General features: G+C 48.6%; 3 protein-coding genes and 1 non-coding gene across 12 annotated transcripts; 1 reads left to right on the top strand and 3 right to left on the bottom strand.

The window, feature by feature from the left end:
• Positions 1-230: 230 nt before the first annotated feature.
• LOC120676931 (4-coumarate--CoA ligase-like 5) lies at positions 231-3,859 on the bottom strand. Its single transcript, XM_039958278.1, has 6 exons — positions 2,637-3,859; positions 2,372-2,561; positions 1,412-1,557; positions 1,234-1,301; positions 1,026-1,128; positions 231-621 (listed from the first exon to the last, which is right to left on the bottom strand). Exons 1-6 carry the CDS (start codon positions 3,669-3,671, stop codon positions 496-498), a joined length of 1,668 nt encoding a protein of 555 aa, XP_039814212.1. The 5' UTR covers positions 3,672-3,859; the 3' UTR covers positions 231-495.
• Positions 3,860-8,275: 4,416 nt separating this feature from the next.
• TRNAI-AAU lies at positions 8,276-8,349 on the bottom strand. The gene has a single exon. It is a non-coding gene; the product is annotated as a tRNA-Ile (tRNA).
• A 600-nt stretch (positions 8,350-8,949) lies between these two features.
• Positions 8,950-12,291, bottom strand: LOC120675751 (GDP-L-galactose phosphorylase 1-like). Of its 4 annotated transcripts, none has more exons than XM_039956960.1 (7): positions 12,100-12,291; positions 10,614-10,723; positions 10,485-10,544; positions 10,145-10,387; positions 9,872-10,057; positions 9,507-9,755; positions 8,950-9,397 (listed from the first exon to the last, which is right to left on the bottom strand). In XM_039956960.1, exons 2-7 carry the CDS (start codon positions 10,704-10,706, stop codon positions 9,143-9,145), a joined length of 1,086 nt encoding a protein of 361 aa, XP_039812894.1. In that variant the 5' UTR covers positions 10,707-10,723; positions 12,100-12,291; the 3' UTR covers positions 8,950-9,142. The 4 variants fall into 4 exon arrangements, with proteins under 4 accessions (XP_039812894.1, XP_039812893.1, XP_039812895.1 ...); XM_039956959.1 differs by having other exon boundaries at positions 9,049-9,397; positions 9,507-9,734; XM_039956961.1 differs by lacking the exon at positions 12,100-12,291 and adding an exon at positions 11,172-11,816 and having other exon boundaries at positions 9,052-9,397.
• Positions 12,292-12,493: 202 nt separating this feature from the next.
• LOC120674075 (DNA repair protein recA homolog 3, mitochondrial-like) lies at positions 12,494-17,052 on the top strand. Of its 6 annotated transcripts, none has more exons than XM_039955171.1 (11): positions 12,494-12,566; positions 12,817-12,958; positions 13,631-13,688; positions 13,915-14,132; positions 14,261-14,348; positions 14,949-15,121; positions 15,334-15,480; positions 15,877-16,008; positions 16,108-16,173; positions 16,301-16,712; positions 16,827-17,052. In XM_039955171.1, exons 2-10 carry the CDS (start codon positions 12,884-12,886, stop codon positions 16,691-16,693), a joined length of 1,350 nt encoding a protein of 449 aa, XP_039811105.1. In that variant the 5' UTR covers positions 12,494-12,566; positions 12,817-12,883; the 3' UTR covers positions 16,694-16,712; positions 16,827-17,052. The 6 variants fall into 6 exon arrangements, with proteins under 6 accessions (XP_039811105.1, XP_039811107.1, XP_039811104.1 ...); XM_039955173.1 differs by having other exon boundaries at positions 16,809-17,052; XM_039955170.1 differs by having other exon boundaries at positions 16,301-17,052.
• Positions 17,053-17,356: the final 304 nt, after the last annotated feature.

The raw sequence follows: 17,356 nt of genomic DNA, 5'->3' as shown, positions 1-17,356 counted from the left end.
CATCTCTCTTTTTGGAAATGACCGAGCCCGAGCATAATCCAGCATTCTTGTCCATGTTAGAAAAGCTTCGCTTGGATTATGCTCGGACTCTGTCATCTTCTAAAACAAAGTGCTGGACTGAATACAAGTTCGGCTGTTCCGTGAATCCATAGACGCACTGAGCAAGATTTACATGAAACTCCGACACGATGGACGCCCAGACTTCGATGGGTCTGGGGACAACAAGACAGTTGGAGTTCAGACGAAGAATAATTAACAAACAAGGTTTTCAGAGAACCAGGAAACGAACAGAAGAAACTGGACAGCCGATCCCCCACAAATTCCTTCCGTGACATTCAGTTTGTAGCAGGAAACAAGCATGAGCAAAATTCAGAGGTACAACCGTTGGCTAAGAATACCCGAGTCAGCCTGAAAACCGTAGCAGCACATGTACAAATCCTGAGTCTGGTACTACGCAAAGAACTTTCCTCCTATATTTCCAAGTCAGCATAAACCTCAAAGCTTGGAGGCACCCATGAACTCGGCCTGCTGTATAAGCTCCCGGCGCAAGATCTTCCCAGCAGGTGATTTTGGTATTGCAGAGACAAAGGCCACTCTGCGGACTTTCTTGTACGGTGCCACCTGCCATAAAAGGAAAAAAAAATTAGGCCGCTGCCTGAAGCGTTAAAGAGACTTATCTTGCATAGTGGAGTGGCTACTGGAATATCTTGCATAAAGAAAGGATCAGTGGCGGCATGATCCCTTACTGGAGTGGCTACTGGAAAGTTAGGTTAGTATCCACAGCTATATGCACAGGTATGCTAGTACATGACATTTTAGAGTTGCCTTTTGCATCAGGGCAAAGAATGTTATCCATAACAGCAGACAAAACAGTGTGAACTAACGATACTAAAATAGCAGGAATTTCAACTCAACTCGGCGACTTGCCCAATTTGTTTAGGGAAAGGGAAAGGTAGAACGGACGGACACCTATAGTTCAATATGAAACTATATGGAGCATAATGTAACCCAAAGGAGAGGCATACCTGTTTAGCCACGTGCTCCATGACTTGTTGCTCGGTGAGCTTTGAACCTGGTTTCCTCACTATGAACGCCATTGGTAGTTGCCCGACATCTTCATCTGGATATCTGCATAGTTCATACATATTGTCCCATGATGAAGAAATCTTACAGCAGCATTAGTTTGATCTATGGTCCTGCAGAATTTTGTCAGGTTCATCGCAGGGTACTTACGGGATAACAGCAGCATCCAATATATCAGGATGAGAATTCAGGATATGCTCCAGTTCAGCTGGAGGTACCTGAAGCAAGATTTATATCAGTGCCACACAAACACAAACAAAATTGTGAGATAAAATTCTCAAATGGCGATGTATTGCCATATTGAACTAGCTGTGATAATCTGCAGCACCTGATATCCCTTGTATTTTATCAGTTCCTTTAATCGGTCAACAATGTAGAGGAAACCATCTTCATTGAAGTAGCATAGATCACCAGTTTTCAACCAGCCTTCTGAATCCATCGTTGCTGCAGTCGCCTCGTCGTCACCCACATAGCCTGGAAAAAATCATCATATGACTCATGTAGTAGGCCAAAAAAGAACATCTTCCGAGAATAAAGGGAAATACATAAAACACCAAACTTCCCTAGGAATGTATTGCCTTAAAAAAATAAAACATGACAACTCATTATAATCTGTGAAGTGTGAACAAGAAAGATTACACAGGGAGTAACCAGATGTTTTAGAACTGCATCCTGCTACAGTACTATAATAAACCTTGAAATAATCTGATAAAGTCTGTTCACTGATGTTCCAGACCAGCTAACATACTAAACAGTTGCTAGTCAAACATGAAAACCTAAAAAGTGCAATATTCTTGTTTTCATCAGATATAAAACACCACAGTGTTTTGTGATATAAAATTTCGATGGACACAAAACTGCATATCAGTGCCAGGATGGCATTAGTATTATTCATTAGAAATAAAGTAGCAGAACAGGCAGCCATGGCATTGCCAGTGATTCAGATCTGTAGTTATAACTTATAGCTGATCCCTAAAGGTACTGCACTGAACATCTGTAATTGGACGGACAGATGTTTAAGCAACATTTTTAAGCAACATGCGAGTGACTACAGCCAAAGATGTTTAAGCAACATGACAAATAAAAGCCCCCATGAAACACAAGCAGGCAAACCATGCTGGTCTGATGACAGGAGTGCATAGCTTCCACACAACAGCCCATTGCTCGGCAATTCAGGTATTCAACGGTGTGATTATATTACTGAAAGTCTTGGATCGTTCTGCCAATAAACAAAGCTATCATCTCGTCAAACCACTGCATAATCCCAAGAATTAGTTATTGTACTTGCCTTTCATGATGACTGGTCCACGGACCCAGAGCTCCCCGCGCTGCCCCGGCCCGAGCGCCTCGCCGGTGGCGGGGTCGACGATCTTCGCCTCCATGTGCGATGCCAACTTCCCGACCGAACCGTACGCCTTGGTCTCCTCCGGCCCCACCGTCGAAGACACCGAGCCAGACGACTCAGTCAGACCGTAGCCCTGGATTCAGAAGCGTAGATTCAGAATGGAACTTGCAGTGCGTACAAGAGCCTTGTATTCCAGGGTGCACGGAACCTGAACGAGTTCTATGTCGGGGAAGACGGCGGCGAAGCGCTCGGCGACTTCGCGACCGAGTGGCGCGCCGCCGATGCCGATGACGAGGAGGGAGGAGAGGTCACGGCGGCGCGCCTCCTCGGACTTGATCATGGCCACCAGCACCGGGGGCGCCGCGGGCAGCAGCGTGACACGGTACCGCTCGATGGCGCGCAGCACGGCGCCGAAATCGAAGCGCTCCATGAGGACGGCAGTCTCCCCCATGGCCACGGACCGGAGCAGCATCATGAACCCGAACACGTGGAAGAGCGGAAGGGGGAACAGCGTCACCGTGGGTGGGAGCGGCTGCTCGCCGGCCTCGGCAGCCTCCTTCCCCATCTTCTCCCGGTTGTCCCTATGCGCGCAGATCAGCGCGATGAGGTTGCGGTGCGCGACCGCGACGGCCTTCACCCGCCCCGTGGTGCCCGACGAGTACAGCACGGCCGCCGTGTCGGACTGCTGCACCGCCACCGGGGGCGGCGGCGACGCACCTCCGGCGGACGACAGCCTCGTATACTCGTCCGACCCGATGACAACACACCTGAGGCTCCTCGGCAGCTTGGCAGCCACCTCGGGGACCGCGAACGCGACGGTCGGCCTGGAGAGCGCGACCATGTGCGCGAACTCCTCCGCGGTGGACGCCGGGTTCGCGGGCGAGACGGCGGCGCCGATGGACAAGAGCGCGAAGTCCAGGACGGGGACCTCGAGGCGGGACGGGGAGACGATGAGCGCGACGTCGCCCGGGCGGACGCCGAGGGCGGACCAGAGCCCCCCCGCGAGGGAGCGGACGGCGGCGAGGAAGGAGGGGTAGGAGACGGCAATGCCGGTGGCGGCGTCGACGAGGGCGGGTTGGTCGGGGAGCGGTGAGGAGAGGAGGGAGAAGGCATAGGCGGCGGCGGTGGCCGGGAGTGAGTCCGGCGGGAGCGTGGCGGACTGGCGCAGGCTGTGGAAGGTCCGCGTCGCGGCGCAGAAGCCGCTGCGCGGGTCGATCCCGGCGGGCGGGCGCTGCTCGGCCATCGCGGAGTGGGGCGCGGCGGACGCGAGAGAGGCGCTGAGGATTGGCTACGCTGGGTTTGGGGGGGAATTGCGCTTGCGCAGGCGCAGCGCTGGGCAGTTGGTTTAGTGGCCGGGGAAGAAGATAGGTTGGGAGTTGTGGCCTTGTGGGCTGGGCGGACGGAGGTGGGAGACGTGACCGAGTACAGTACAGTCCTGGCCTGGGAGTCGCTCGCCAACACAACATGTCGCAGTAATGCGGTGGGGCCGGACTGGCTGCCTGGGCTGGGCTGGGCAGGGCAGCTTCGCCCGGATGGCCCTTACATATTTTATTATTTTTAATAGTAAAATATCTCACTGCAAAGGATCTCTAGCCTAGTATTAGATTGACTTCAACAGATAATGCATAAGTATTTTTGCCTCACCAAATGCCACTGTGCACTCGAGGCAACTCCTCCAACAGAGGAGGCAAACGCGGAAGGCAATCTGCCTTCGAGGAGAAAGGCGAAGCAAAATTGCATCGCCTCTCTCCTCAAACGCATCCGCAGGGAGGAAAAGGGAGGGACAGGGAGGCCGGCGGGGGGAGGAGTGAGGCAAAGGCGCGGCGCGGGGCAGGCCGCGAGGGGCGTGGCGGGCAGAGCGCCGTCCCGAGCACCGGGCGGGCTTGCGCCGCCGCAGCCGAGCGGCCCTCCCCTGCTACGGCCGTGAGCTTAGCGGCGGGGGCAGAGCGGCAGTGGAGGAGGTGGAGGAACAAGGGTGGAGCGGCAGCAGTCGACCAGAGCTGCGGCGGTTCTCGGCCAAAATCCAGCGAGGGAGCTCGCCGGCGGCGAGGGGAAAAGGGTGGGGGAGCGTGAGGGAGACGAGGGCTACCTGTCCGTGGCTTCGGTTGGGGCTAGGGGCGGCTGGAGAGGGGTCCTCCGCTAGGCAGTTGCTCCGCGCGGCGGCAGTTGGCGGCGGCGGCAGGGTTCTGGCAAGGGAGGGGTGGCGTGGGGTGGCCGGGGAGCTTCACCGGGCTGAGGTGAACTAGACGCGGGGTCGGTCGGGGTTGGGGATGGGAGGAAGGGAGGGCTCCGCGGCGAGCTCGAGCTCGCGGTGGCAATGGTGAGCAGATGGAGGGGACCGCCGCCGCGGCGCGCCTCCTCGCCGCGGAAGAGGGGAGGGGGCGGATGGCCGGCAGGGCGAGCGGAGCGTGAGGGCGGCGGCACGCATGCGAGCACTAGCGGAGCTCGGCGGCAAGGCGACGGAAGCGGTCACGGCTCGGCAGCCTCGAATGCATTTGCCTCTCCAACTATTGGAGACAATAAAAAATGTCTTGTTTCAATCACTGTACGCGCAAGGCAATTTTCATTTGCCTCTCCAATTTGCCTCTTTGTTGTTGGAGTCAGTCTTACAAGAGTGTACTATCTAATGTTCTGGGTTCAACTCTCCATGAAGCGAATATTTTAAAATTTTAACAGCGTTGTGCTTTCAGTAGTAGGCGACATTCGTTTCGACAGCAAGACGTCTATGGTGAATTCATCAATCTCAATAATTTGCCGGCTGAGTCTTCGAAGTCCCTCGTAGATTTAAGATTTGGGTTTGTGCGTCCATAAGGGTAGTGTGTGTGTTTGTGACTGTTTGAGTTGTACTGTGTAGTCTTAAAAATATATATTGAAGATTTGTCGGCTCAGTTTTCAAAGATACTCACATGGTAGGATTTGCGGTCATGCATTTATAGAGGTGAGTGTGTGTGTGTTTGTGGGTGTCTGATTTGTACTGTGTAATCTCAAAAAAGATAAAATATTTCTGACGCTATAGACTTTACAATGTCGTAAAAACAACTCTAGTAGATTCTCTAAATAAATCCCTCTTAAATTTTTGAGCGTGGAATAAAAATACAAAACTACAGTAGACACTTTACTAAAATCTTTATTTTAGGAAGGTCTCAGCCTCTATTTTTGAGGGTCTCTAGAGAGCCTCTTATCCATCCCTTAGACTAAAAGAGGAAGGTGAAATTTAGCAGCTATTGCTGGAGTTGAATTTAAAAAATAGTTCTTAAATAATATAGGAATTTCTTACTAAAAAATAGAGGATCTGATTTAACCTCATTGATGGAGATGCTCTGATCAATCAACCCCACTTATAGAACCTTCAAATCCGATACAGTCTTCCGCGTACCCAAGGGAGGGAATTTTGTGATTTCTAGAACACGTAGTTTTTTAAACAGGTCTAGAACACTTAGTTGAACGTGAGGATACGGCACCCGTAGTCTAAAGTAATGGCCCACGGTTGATTGGAGCTGATGGCGCCCCGTAGTAATGGCTTCTTCCAGATCCCCCGTCATAAACAAAAACCACATATATAAAATTCTATAGTAAATACAGATTCAAAACGACTTGCTTGGCACATAAAATGGCTTTGTTACCGAGATATATATATTTATATATTAAAAAACTTTGATCGAAGAAATTAAATTCCGTTGCATGCCCAGATCCCCCCGCAAGAGTCAAAGATAAAATGGTGGTGTCGCGGCAGGTGTTGTGTTGAGCCTCGGAAGCAGATGCCTATTCGTTAATCGTTACGGTTAGGTACTCCGTTGAGGATTCATGCGTATCGCCAAAGGACGCGTACGTGCGTAGAATTCCGTGGGGTAGACTGCTGGATTGGGGTCAACTTTCACGTCGCTATCGCTGTCGGTGTCAGTGTCGGTATCAAGTGCGTTCACGTCGGCAGTAGGTAAGTCAAAATGGTTGCACAGCGCCACGGTTATCTTACGATTGTCAACAATCAACATGCAGATGCAGCGGTTGACTCGTAGTACCTTTGTGTGGGGGAGTAAGAAGCATCCGCCACTCCGCTGGGATGGAGTAAGAACCAACCTGTGTGGGGGAGAAAGGGGCGAGGAGAGCTCGAAGGCAAAGAGGCGTAATGGTTGGAAGTAAGAAGGCGAATGCGGGAAAGTAACCGCAGAATGCGGATTTCATCCCAATATAAGCCCGAATCAACCGGCGCGCCCCGGAACCGTCGCCGGAACCCAAGCGACGCCCGCGCCTGGAGTTAACCGCCCAGTCCATGACGTGGGGGCCAGGCCCACCTGGCGGGGTGAGCGGGTAACCAACAAGGGTGCGAAAAGACGGGATCTGAACCGCCGGCCACACGCGCGCGGAGCGAGGCGGAAGCCGAGCTGACGTGCGCGTATTAAGCGCTGGCGTGGCCGAGCTTTTCGGGAACTGTGCCGGTGGTAAATGATCCGTTTACTCTGGCCGCAAGAATGCCGAGCGTCGCGCGCATGACTAGGTGTACCACTGTGCGTGGGGGCCACGAGTCAATAAGCCGTTGCGATGTGATGAGACAGCGAACAATCCGATGGATGGTCAAGGCCGGTCAAGACCTCTGCAGCAAGAAACTTCAAGCTATGCAGAGCCAAATCGCAGTAGTGGCCCCACCTGCGGGTTTGTACCTCCCCAAGGTGGGCCCGGGGGCCACTGTCGGTACCCTGTAGTAGGGGTACCCACTCTTACCGCAGCAAGACAGGACCCTCGTAGTTATCCGTAACTACGCGTAGTGACGGAGTAGCCAAGCTCCACCGGACAGGCTCTTCCCTCACCAGGCCAACGGCCCCGGACCCGTTCCCCGCCTGGGGATGGGTCCGGAGACGCCACGTGTCTCTAAGGGATGGAAGCTCCGAGCTGACAACCAGGCCTCGGATCCCTATAGGGGTCTGGGACCTCCTGCGCCGACCGGACCCCTTACCGTGCGGGGGTCCGGAGACACCACGTGTCCCGGGGGCACGGGGCGCGGGCTCATGCGCGAGTCCTCCGCAAGGGGGACTCGCCCACCCACCACATTTAATGCGGATGGTTGACGCATGCTCTGCCGCCGCAGCACGCGGGACAGCTTTTGACAGGCCCGGCAGTGCACCGCGTATTACCAAGGTGCACAGTGCAGCCGCCTGTGCCGCGCCCGCGCAGAGCCCGTCAGCCACATTAAATGGATACGACGGCACGGCACTTTTCCATCATACCGCATACGCCGCTCTCTACATAGCCGTTCAGCTACGTGACAGGCGACGCCGCTGGCTACGACAGGCGCCGTTCCGACAAGACAGCGCCTAGACATGTTGAACGGGAAACTCCAAGAGCAGGCAAAGATATCCAGAGAAAGATCTTCTTTGCCTGCAACGCCATAATGATGAACAGTACTATGTTTTATACCGCATCGCTGGGCCCACTTGTCGGGGTCCCGGCAGTTATGTACGTACCTCCCTTGAGATATAAAAGGGAGGCGCTCGCTGCGCACAGGACAGGCCAGACAGACTCAAGCTCTTGCAACTTTCTCACTCTCGTGGGAAGGCAATACAACACACAGTGGACGTAGGGTATTACGCTCCGGCGGCCCGAACCACTCTAGATCCTGCTGTGTTCATCGTGTTCTTGAGTGAGATCGATCTAAGACCAGCTAACCCCCGAATACACACCCTCAGGGTTTGGGCGGGTGCCATCCGCCACCCGGCTGTGGTTTGCAGCACCACCACACTTTGGATTGGATCTGACAATGTCTACGCTCGTGGAACACGACGTCTGCAACCACGCCACCGTCCACGTGAATACACTAAAAATAAATACTAGTATAAATATAAAATAGAAAAATGGCCCATGCAGGTCTCGAACCTGCGACCTTCGCGTTATTAGCACGACGCTCTAACCAACTGAGCTAATAGGCCACTTTGTACTTTGGTGCCAAACAAAAATATTGAAACTTTACACGAGCGTATAAAACTCCTCTCCCTTGCAATGGACATTCTCTTTTTTTCCCCCCCGAGATTGCAATGGACATTCTCATGAACATTATCAATGACCAAATCACATTATACATATCTCATATGAACATTTGGGCCAATTTACTCTACCTACAGCTATATAATTATTTAATAACCAGTAGTAATGCAAAATCGCTTAGTTTAGTCAGTATTCTCAACAAACTTATACCACCGCTGCATCCAGCAGCCCTCAGTCAGGATTCCTTGAGGTTTCACTCTAACAATCTGCAATCTAATCCTTCCTCCCTGTCGGTACCAAAATGGCCACTATAACTCCTCGGTCACGGGATTTGTGTTGAGGCACTCTTGGCTCGCCAGACCAAGGTGTTCCTTCATCTCATAGCACTGATCGACTGAGGGAGGCAAATGATATTAACCCACTTCTAGAATTTGAAGAACGACTAAGTTCAAATTTCAGAACTTTTACAGCTGATGTTGCATGGCAATAAGTAATGCTGTAGGAGTAGGAGGAAAACTCTCTTGCTAGAATCAGAGACAAGGAAGTTGAATCCCCGAAGCTCGCGCTACTTTCAAATACAAAGCCACTTACTGGGCACCACTATCTGGTGGTTTCGTTGTCAATTTGTGGTTGGAGAAGACAGGTGATTCTCATTGCTGACATAAACAATAAAATCACAAACGCAAGACATAACATCATAACAGTTATGAATGCAGTACTCAAAACAGTCAACACTCTTTAGGAATCTATATCCGAATTACAAGCATAAGAGACGGCCAGGAAGTCCAGCACACATCGCTTCAGCTCTTGGTATTCTGTTACAGAAAGAGCCGCTTCAACCAAAAATCTGCATATGTTTGGCTCAGAGGCTTCGTCGTAGTCCTTCTTCCTCTTCAGTACCAAATGGCCACTGAGCTCCCAGATTGCCGGATTGATTCTCATTTCAAGGAACTCTTGGCTCGCCTTTCCGAGGAGCTGCTTCTCCGCGTAGCACTGGTCGATCGATTTGGAGGGAGGTTATTGTCAACACAATGCTAAAGTATGAATTAAGAATATTGTTTCAAAATTCAGAACTTTAACAACTGAGGTTGCATGCCAATACCTGTGGTAGGAGGAAAACTCTGTTGCCAGATTCAGAGATAAGGACATTGAAAGGTCTGTTGTTCTCTTGCAAGAAGATGCAGACTCTCGCAACCACATCTGACAAATACAAGAGACTTGCCCCACCTTCGAACACAAAACCACTCACTGGATAATCCACCAGCTGAGCAATGCTCACACCATTGACAAGGGTTGTGAGCTTCTCTGTGGTTGCCTTTTCAACTGGATACTTTACTTTTAAGTAGTATGCCTAATGAACAAAATATCAATACAGGACTTGTTGAGAGGTACCGTAAAATAAGGGCAATCGCCGTGGTGTAATTTACAAATATATGATGCTGAGAATCTGAGATATTCAAGACTAACCTGGAAGTGAAGGTGGTTGATGGTTGCAAATCCACCCAGACTGTTATAACCAACTCTGAAGAAGGGATTCCTTGCCTCCCTTGCAACATACATGGCTATTAAGAAGCTCTCTTCATCAATCCTTTGCGGCAAACAATCTTGGATTTTGGGGGTCAAAAGCACATGGCAGTAACCAATTGGACTCACCTGTGGCATGGAAACGACAAACAGTCAATCACATCTTAATACTATCTCTAAAGTGTAAGTAAGTTTTGGAGAGCGGAACACACTGACATTAATCAAAATGGCGCTAGAAGAAGCTGAAATAGTATCAGGAGCACCACCCAAATACTGGGCAGAGTCTTTATCAGTTTCACAGAATCTGAAGATCACTTCCTCTGGCCTAACTTTTGTGAAATTGAACTTCCCACTATCAAACGGCTGGAGGACTTGGTTCATTCCAAATTCTGTTGGCCGTTTCTTTTGATCACGCCCTTCTATTAATGTTGCCACAAAGTTGTGTTCTCCAGGTAATACCTATCATCACATGATTGTAAATAATTAGGATAGAAAAACAAAATCTCCAGAACAAACTTGGGCAGTTATTCAGAGAGAATGGAAATGAAATGAAAACCTTAGTCTCACAGCAGCTGATGTCATGGTGAAACAATCCCCTTGCCTTGCGATCCTCCCACTGCAACTCAAATCATCATCAAAATGCAAAAATGATGTGCCTCACGGTTGGGGTGTCAAAACTACAGACCTCTCTGAAAAGTTTGTCCAGAAACCGTGACAAGTTTAGACTGTCATCCTCCATACCCAAGGAACAACTCAGGCCGAAACTCTTGCCATCCATGACTAGTTTTGTTTTAACTGAAAGCAGTAGCAAAACATACAGGCATCAGTCATTCCTGCAGGATATGCGATTATATTTAAAATTTTCATATTTTTATTAATGACACTGTATCCAACATGAGGCTGCACTGTGAACTCTTCACTTAAGCCAATGCCTGATTTTTCACATGGATCAAACTAGCAAAGACAAACAGTTTAAAGCCCCAGGAATCAAATCAAGACACTCCATTCACAGGTTAAAATTTGGCTCAGTACCAATTGAAATCCTCAATCCTCAAAAGCATGCCAAATTCCGGGCACACAAATAATTCCCCATTTTGCAACACCAGTTTCTATCTACAAAATGCTCAATTGTTGATCCATGAGGATTCTCAGACCACAGCCATGAGCCGCACAGGCCATTCCATAACCAAAAGCCAGAAGCCCAGAAAGATCATATAACCAATGAGAAACAAAGCCGGCGTACCGATGAAACGCCGTCGCGAGGTTCCGTTTTAGAGAGCACGTGATGCCGCGGGAGCAACGGCAACCACTGACGGAGCGAGCGGGGAGACCGGGAGAGAAGAGTGAAGACGGGCATGGGAAGAACCACGACTTTTTTTTGTGGAGAACACAGGAAGAAAGAGCACCCAATTAAGGATTGGATCTCACTCAAAGGAGGCCCTCGCCCAAACCAGCAGCTGGATTTGATTATTTTGTTGCGAGATTGAGGCTGGAGAACACGGTGAATTCACGCGAATATCACGTGGAGAGGCGGTGGGAAGACAAGCAGGGAGGCCGGGAGGAGAAGCTCCAGGGCGTCCACGAGGAGAGGGAGCTCTGAACGCGCGCTCCGCATGCGTCACGGGCAGCGGCTTGCCGGCAAATGCATGCCGCCGCCGCCGCCGGCGCACACGAGGGTGATTTACCAAAATAGGGGGTTTTCTGAAAATAGTCAAGAAGTTTCCTGAAAATATTCGGACCGTAATTAATAATCGCGACCCAAATGAAGGGCTAATTTGCAAAAAGTGGCAGGGTTACTGTTGCGGTCTTGCGGACGGCGACCTCGCCGGCTCCAGGCCGCCCCGCTGCAGGTCGGCACCCGCGGGAGCGGCAGATGCTTCGGCCGAGGCCGGAGTACGGCGACCGGAGGCAGGGGCCATTACGCAGTATGGGCTTCCCCCAAGGTCGCCAACAGCGCCACCACACGGCCACAACCGCGCGCCGCTGTGGTGCTTTCGCTGCACGATTTGCGGCCCTGACCCTGAGTAGCCGCATCCGAGGAGCGGAGGCAATAGACGATGGATATGTAGTGGCCAGCCCCCGAAGCAGCAGCAACGCCGCGGGATCAGGAGGAGCCAGCGACGGAGTGAGCGGGACGAGAAGAGCAGAAATGGGTATGGAAAAGAACGCACCTCTCCTCGCAGAGAAAGCAGCGGCAATGGCGCCCCAGAGGATTTAAACTCACTCAAGGGAAGCTCCCAGAGCAGTAGCTTTGTTGGATTTTGGTCGGAGATTCCAGTAAAGCAAGCTCACGCGAACCGCAAAGCAGGCTGTCCAGGGGAAGAAGAAGACGACGGTGCCAGATGGGCCTAGACGTATTCGTTAATTCATGGGCCAAGAGAGGCCTCCGTGTGAGCCCATCAGACGAGTTTCAGTGGCCCCACCATTTCCAGTCAACACGAAGAAACCGCTGTGGACCACGTCCACGGGTGAGTCATTCTGTGATTCTGACAAGCGGGCTCCACGTTGAGTTGGGTCCACGCGCGGTCCATCGCGGGGTCCCGCGACCGCCGGCCCAGTGGGGAGGCGGAGACAGGACTCAAAAGGGGGCGGAGCCGGAAGCCAAAACCCCGAGCCCCGCAAAACCCCAAAACCCTAAGTAGGGGTGGAAAAAAAAAAGCTCGTTAAGCTGGGTGGCTCGTTTCAAAATTGTTCCGATTATATTCGTTTTTTTTTAAATAAAAATTAGTTGATTTGGAACAAAAGTCAATTTTGGCGGGCTCGGCTCGACTCGTTAGGCTCAATTTTAAGTTGCATATCAAACAACGCGGGAGACTATAATAAATACAAATATATTGATTTCGAAAAAAGCTCGAAAAAAATCGGCTCGATTCCTCCCCTGACCCTAAGCCCCCTTCCTCCGCCCCCCCGCCCATCTCGCCGTGGCTTCCAGCGATTGGAGGCGAAGACGCGGCCATGGCGGCCCTCCTCAGGCGCGTGTCGCTGCGGCGCGCCTTCGCCGCCGCCGCTTCTTCTTCTTCTCACCCTGAGGTCCAACACTCCGTTCGCTCCGCTGTATTCAATCAGTTTTGTGATTTTGGGCTGGGATGGGTTGGCGAAGGGTGGGTTCCCGGTGGAATGATTGATATGTTTAGTTTAGTGTTTCTACCGTGCTGATTGGGAGTGAGGACCCTACTTTGGTCGCGGGGTTTGATCGCTTGTATGCGATTTTTTTTACGGAGCGCAGCGCAAATATCACGCTACTGCGAGAAATGGTGTTCGTTACATGGTCTATGTTCCTCGATCTCTGAAAAAGATGGATTATTTGAGTAGAGACATCTTACTCTAAAAGTTTGAGTACATACATGTTTAAGACTATCAATGTTGCATCCTTTTGATAGTGCGATGTTCCTACACAATTTTTTTTAAAAAAAACATATTGACCTTTTAGAGATATGAAGTCATAAGCACTCCCGATTGCTATTAATATTTAATTGCTTTGACTCTGATGGCATTCTTATAGCGTCTGTGTCAGATTAGTAGATAGGCACCACTGCCTTAACTGAGGTTACAAACTGTCTCATGCTATGCTAACTGGATGGCTAATGGTAATCCAAATTGACTGCCTCAATATATTTGGATGCAATGAGATACATGCACTAGAATTAGAAAAGACTCTTCCCAGTGATTTACTATGTTTCTGATGCTTTAATACTTGCGCAGAGCTACACGCAAGGGATCTGTGGCTCCACGTTTCATTACAGAGAGTTCACATCTAAAGGTTGTAGATTAATTCCTGAATCCTCTTTGCACCTGCTTTTATATTATATATACTGAGCATTGCATCTGTAGTTCCGCTCATACTATCCACATGGTTTTGTTGTCTTAATCGTATTGTTACCTTCAGAGCGACTTGATTATGCTACTATATGATTTATTCCTTTCTTTCTGTTATGCTTATCTGCTACTATCTACTGGATCAGTTACTGATTCTCTTGCCTATGTAGCCAAAAAGAAGTCAAAGTCAAGTGGAACTGACTCTGGTGAGGAGAATATGTCGAAGAAAGACTTGGCATTATACCAGGCTATCGACCAAATAACATCGGCATTTGGGAAGGGGGCAATAATGTGGCTTGGGCGTTCACAAGGCCATAGAGATGTACCTGTAATATCCACTGGGTCTTTCGCATTGGATATGGCTCTAGGAACTGGTGGGCTTCCAAAGGTATGCATTTTCATATAAATGATTTAAGTAGAGCTTCTTTTCAGTTGATCATTGCATGATATTATTTTCAGATTGGCAAATTCAGTTAGTCCAGTTTCTGGTGTTCATTGATGCATTTTATTTTGTAGGGGCGTGTCATAGAGGTTTATGGCCCAGAGGCTTCAGGCAAGACAACTCTTGCTCTACATGTCATTGCACAAGCACAAAAGAATGGGGGTAAGCTCAGAAGTTTCCACCCCTCTTGGAATAATATGATTTCCTTGGTCAAGCAAGTTGTTACTTAGGATATAGAAAAAAGAGGAAAGTACCTTGATAACTAGGATAACCAAAACTATGAAGTTTGGGATGTTATAGCTTGCACATGATGTTGCGAGTTTAATGATCATACAATGAGCTGCTAGCATCCCCCCCCCCAAGCAGCCCCTCTACCTTGAAATTAGAATTCTTTAAATTTTCGTCTTTAATGAAGTCATGAACGCAGGTAGTTTTCAGTTTCATTCACAGATGTCAGATTCCTTGAAATATTACTAGCCTGCCTATTGAACAGAAGCTATTTGAAGAATGTGAGTTACAATACCTGAAGTACTAATGAAAAGCTGTCTTACCTTAGACATTAAAAGATGCCGGCCGTGGACGCCACATTTCTCTAGCTTGAACTTACTTTGTCTACTAATCCTTTATCATTTTTCCTTTCTTGCTCAATCATTTGGGTAGTTTAAATCTTAGTTTTAAGTGTGAAAGAATTTCTATGCTTAAGCTTGTGGTTTTCAACTTTTATTAAAACATTCGTAACTTTATATTTTTGCCATTTTCTAGGTTACTGTGCCTTTGTAGATGCAGAGCATGCTTTGGATCCAGCTCTTGCGGAGTCAATTGGCGTTGACACTAACAATTTACTTCTTTCTCAGCCAGACTGTGCTGAGCAGGCACTCAGTCTTGTGGACACACTGATTCGAAGTGGATCTGTTGATGTTGTTGTAGTAGACAGTGTAAGACATTGTTCCATCTAGCTGCTTGACCAATCTGTTCCCTCTTTTTGAGTGGAGTTGCTCTCTATTTGTGCAGTGATGCAGTTCCATTTTTGTTTTGGAAAAAAAAATTCCAATTAGCAGTTCAAGTATGCAGCTCAATCTTAATAACCTGGAAGAATCCCTTTCTTTAAGATTTAGCTGTACAGTTTATATCTTATTCTATGATGCAGGTAGCAGCTCTTGTCCCAAAGACTGAGCTTGATGGGGAGATGGGTGACGCACATGTTGCTCTTCAGGCTAGATTGATGAGCCAAGCTCTTCGTAAGCTGAGCCACTCCCTTTCACTTTCCCAGACAATTCTGTTGTTTATTAATCAGGTATTAGTCATACATAATTTTTTCAGCTTTGGTTAAAGTAATTTATGTAGCATTGATTTCATTATGTGCCTCATTGAAGCGAAGCATCACATAAACAAGTCCGAAGATGTTCACTAAATTGATCTATAATTAAGGGTGTAATATAATTGTACATCTTTTACCTTCAAGTTCCAGAATTATATGCTCCTAAACGCTAAAGAGGAATGCCATGCTGTTGATCAGGAAACATTAGTTAACAGTTCTATCCATTTTTCGAAGGGTTACAAATCTTCTTGTGCAGTCTTAGCATTTCTTCATGCAATTCATCTTTTTTTTAACGAAAGTTCTATCCTTTCTTTTCCTTAAAATGACCTCTGTATTTTTGCTACCAACTTAATCTCTTCATTCTCATTGTAGACCAGGGCCAAGGTAGCCACATTTGGATTTGGGGGACCAACTGAGGTCACTTCTGGTGGCAACGCCTTGAAGTTTTATGCTTCTGTTCGCTTGAACATCAAGCGTATTGGTTTGGTAAAGAAAGGCGAAGAGGTATTTAACTAAGTCGTATCTTTAGCATTTCATTTTGCATGTCTTCTATTTTTTTAACAAGTAGACACACTGATTCACAGCATGACTCTGTCGACACAGAGATGTCCATGTCTGCATGAGGCCTATTTAGCTGAACCACTACTAGACACCTCTACAAGCATAAATGTTAGTTTTGTTTTAGTGAATCAGAATGACTGTATATTTGTTTTACATGTAGTGAGATTTAGCCCTTCCTGAAACAGTATGCACTTAACTTTATGTTGCTTTCGAATGATTATTTCATCTTTTGCAGACAATAGGTAGTCAAGTTGCTGTGAAGATTGTGAAAAACAAGCATGCCCCACCATTCAAGACTGCACAGTTTGAGATTGAATTTGGAAAGGGGATATGCCGCAGTTCTGAGCTTGTTGAACTCGGATTGAAGCGCAAACTTGTCCAAAAGACTGGTGGTGCAATGTACACTTTCAACGACATGAGTTTCCGTGGTAAAGATAACCTCAAGGCTTACCTTACTGAAAACGAGTGTGTTGCAAAGGATCTAGAGATGAAACTAAGGAAATTGATGGAAACTGAAGCACCTAAAGAGCAGGAGGCTGAAGATGGTTCCCTGAGTGATTTGTCTGAAGAGATTGTCGCACCTGAAACAGCGTCAGAAGAGGATCTAGCAGCTGTAGTAGAAGCTTAATCAGTTATCTGATCTACTGGTAAGTAACATAAGCAATTGTTCCACTAAAACAGTATTTTGGTCATGCAGCCAGCAGCATGCAGTGCCGTGATGATCTCATTATAACAGCCTTCAGTTGCTACTGTGCTTGCAGTACAGTGTAACGTGAAAAGAATTCGCCTTCTGTGAAATCATGCTGAGGAAGGTTGTCAGGGTGGGTGCCAGGGCGAGGTACTGTGGCTATTTAACATTGGTGAGTGGTGAGGATCGGTGATATTTGATGTACTCGTGTATATATGCTGCATATCATGAGGACTCCTTGTGTCACAGTCTAATTCAGAAGCATTCTGAATCGAGTGCTGCTAGAATTTTTATTGTCTCCCTCCGCTGTGCTGGCCTGGTGTTTTGTTTTTGACTAGCTAGTTTTTGGATGATGCCTATCGCCTTGTTCGGCTGGCAGCTTCAGCCAGCTAGCAACAGTGTTTTTCTCTCACGCCAAATCAGCCTAGCCACTAGCCAGCCAGCCATCCAACAGTGTTTTTCTCTCACGCCAGATCAGCCCAGCCACCAGCCCCCAGCCAGCCGAACGAGGCCTATATATGGGAATACAAATCCTGAGTGTATCTTCATGCTTGTTGCTGGAAGACCCGACGTGACCTGGGCTGATCATTGTTTGTTGATCTG

The sequence above is a fragment of the Panicum virgatum genome, chromosome 5N (assembly GCF_016808335.1).
Source record: "Panicum virgatum strain AP13 chromosome 5N, P.virgatum_v5, whole genome shotgun sequence".
NCBI lineage: Eukaryota > Viridiplantae > Streptophyta > Magnoliopsida > Poales > Poaceae > Panicum > Panicum virgatum.
This window is presented reverse-complemented; position numbering and strand designations above follow the sequence as displayed.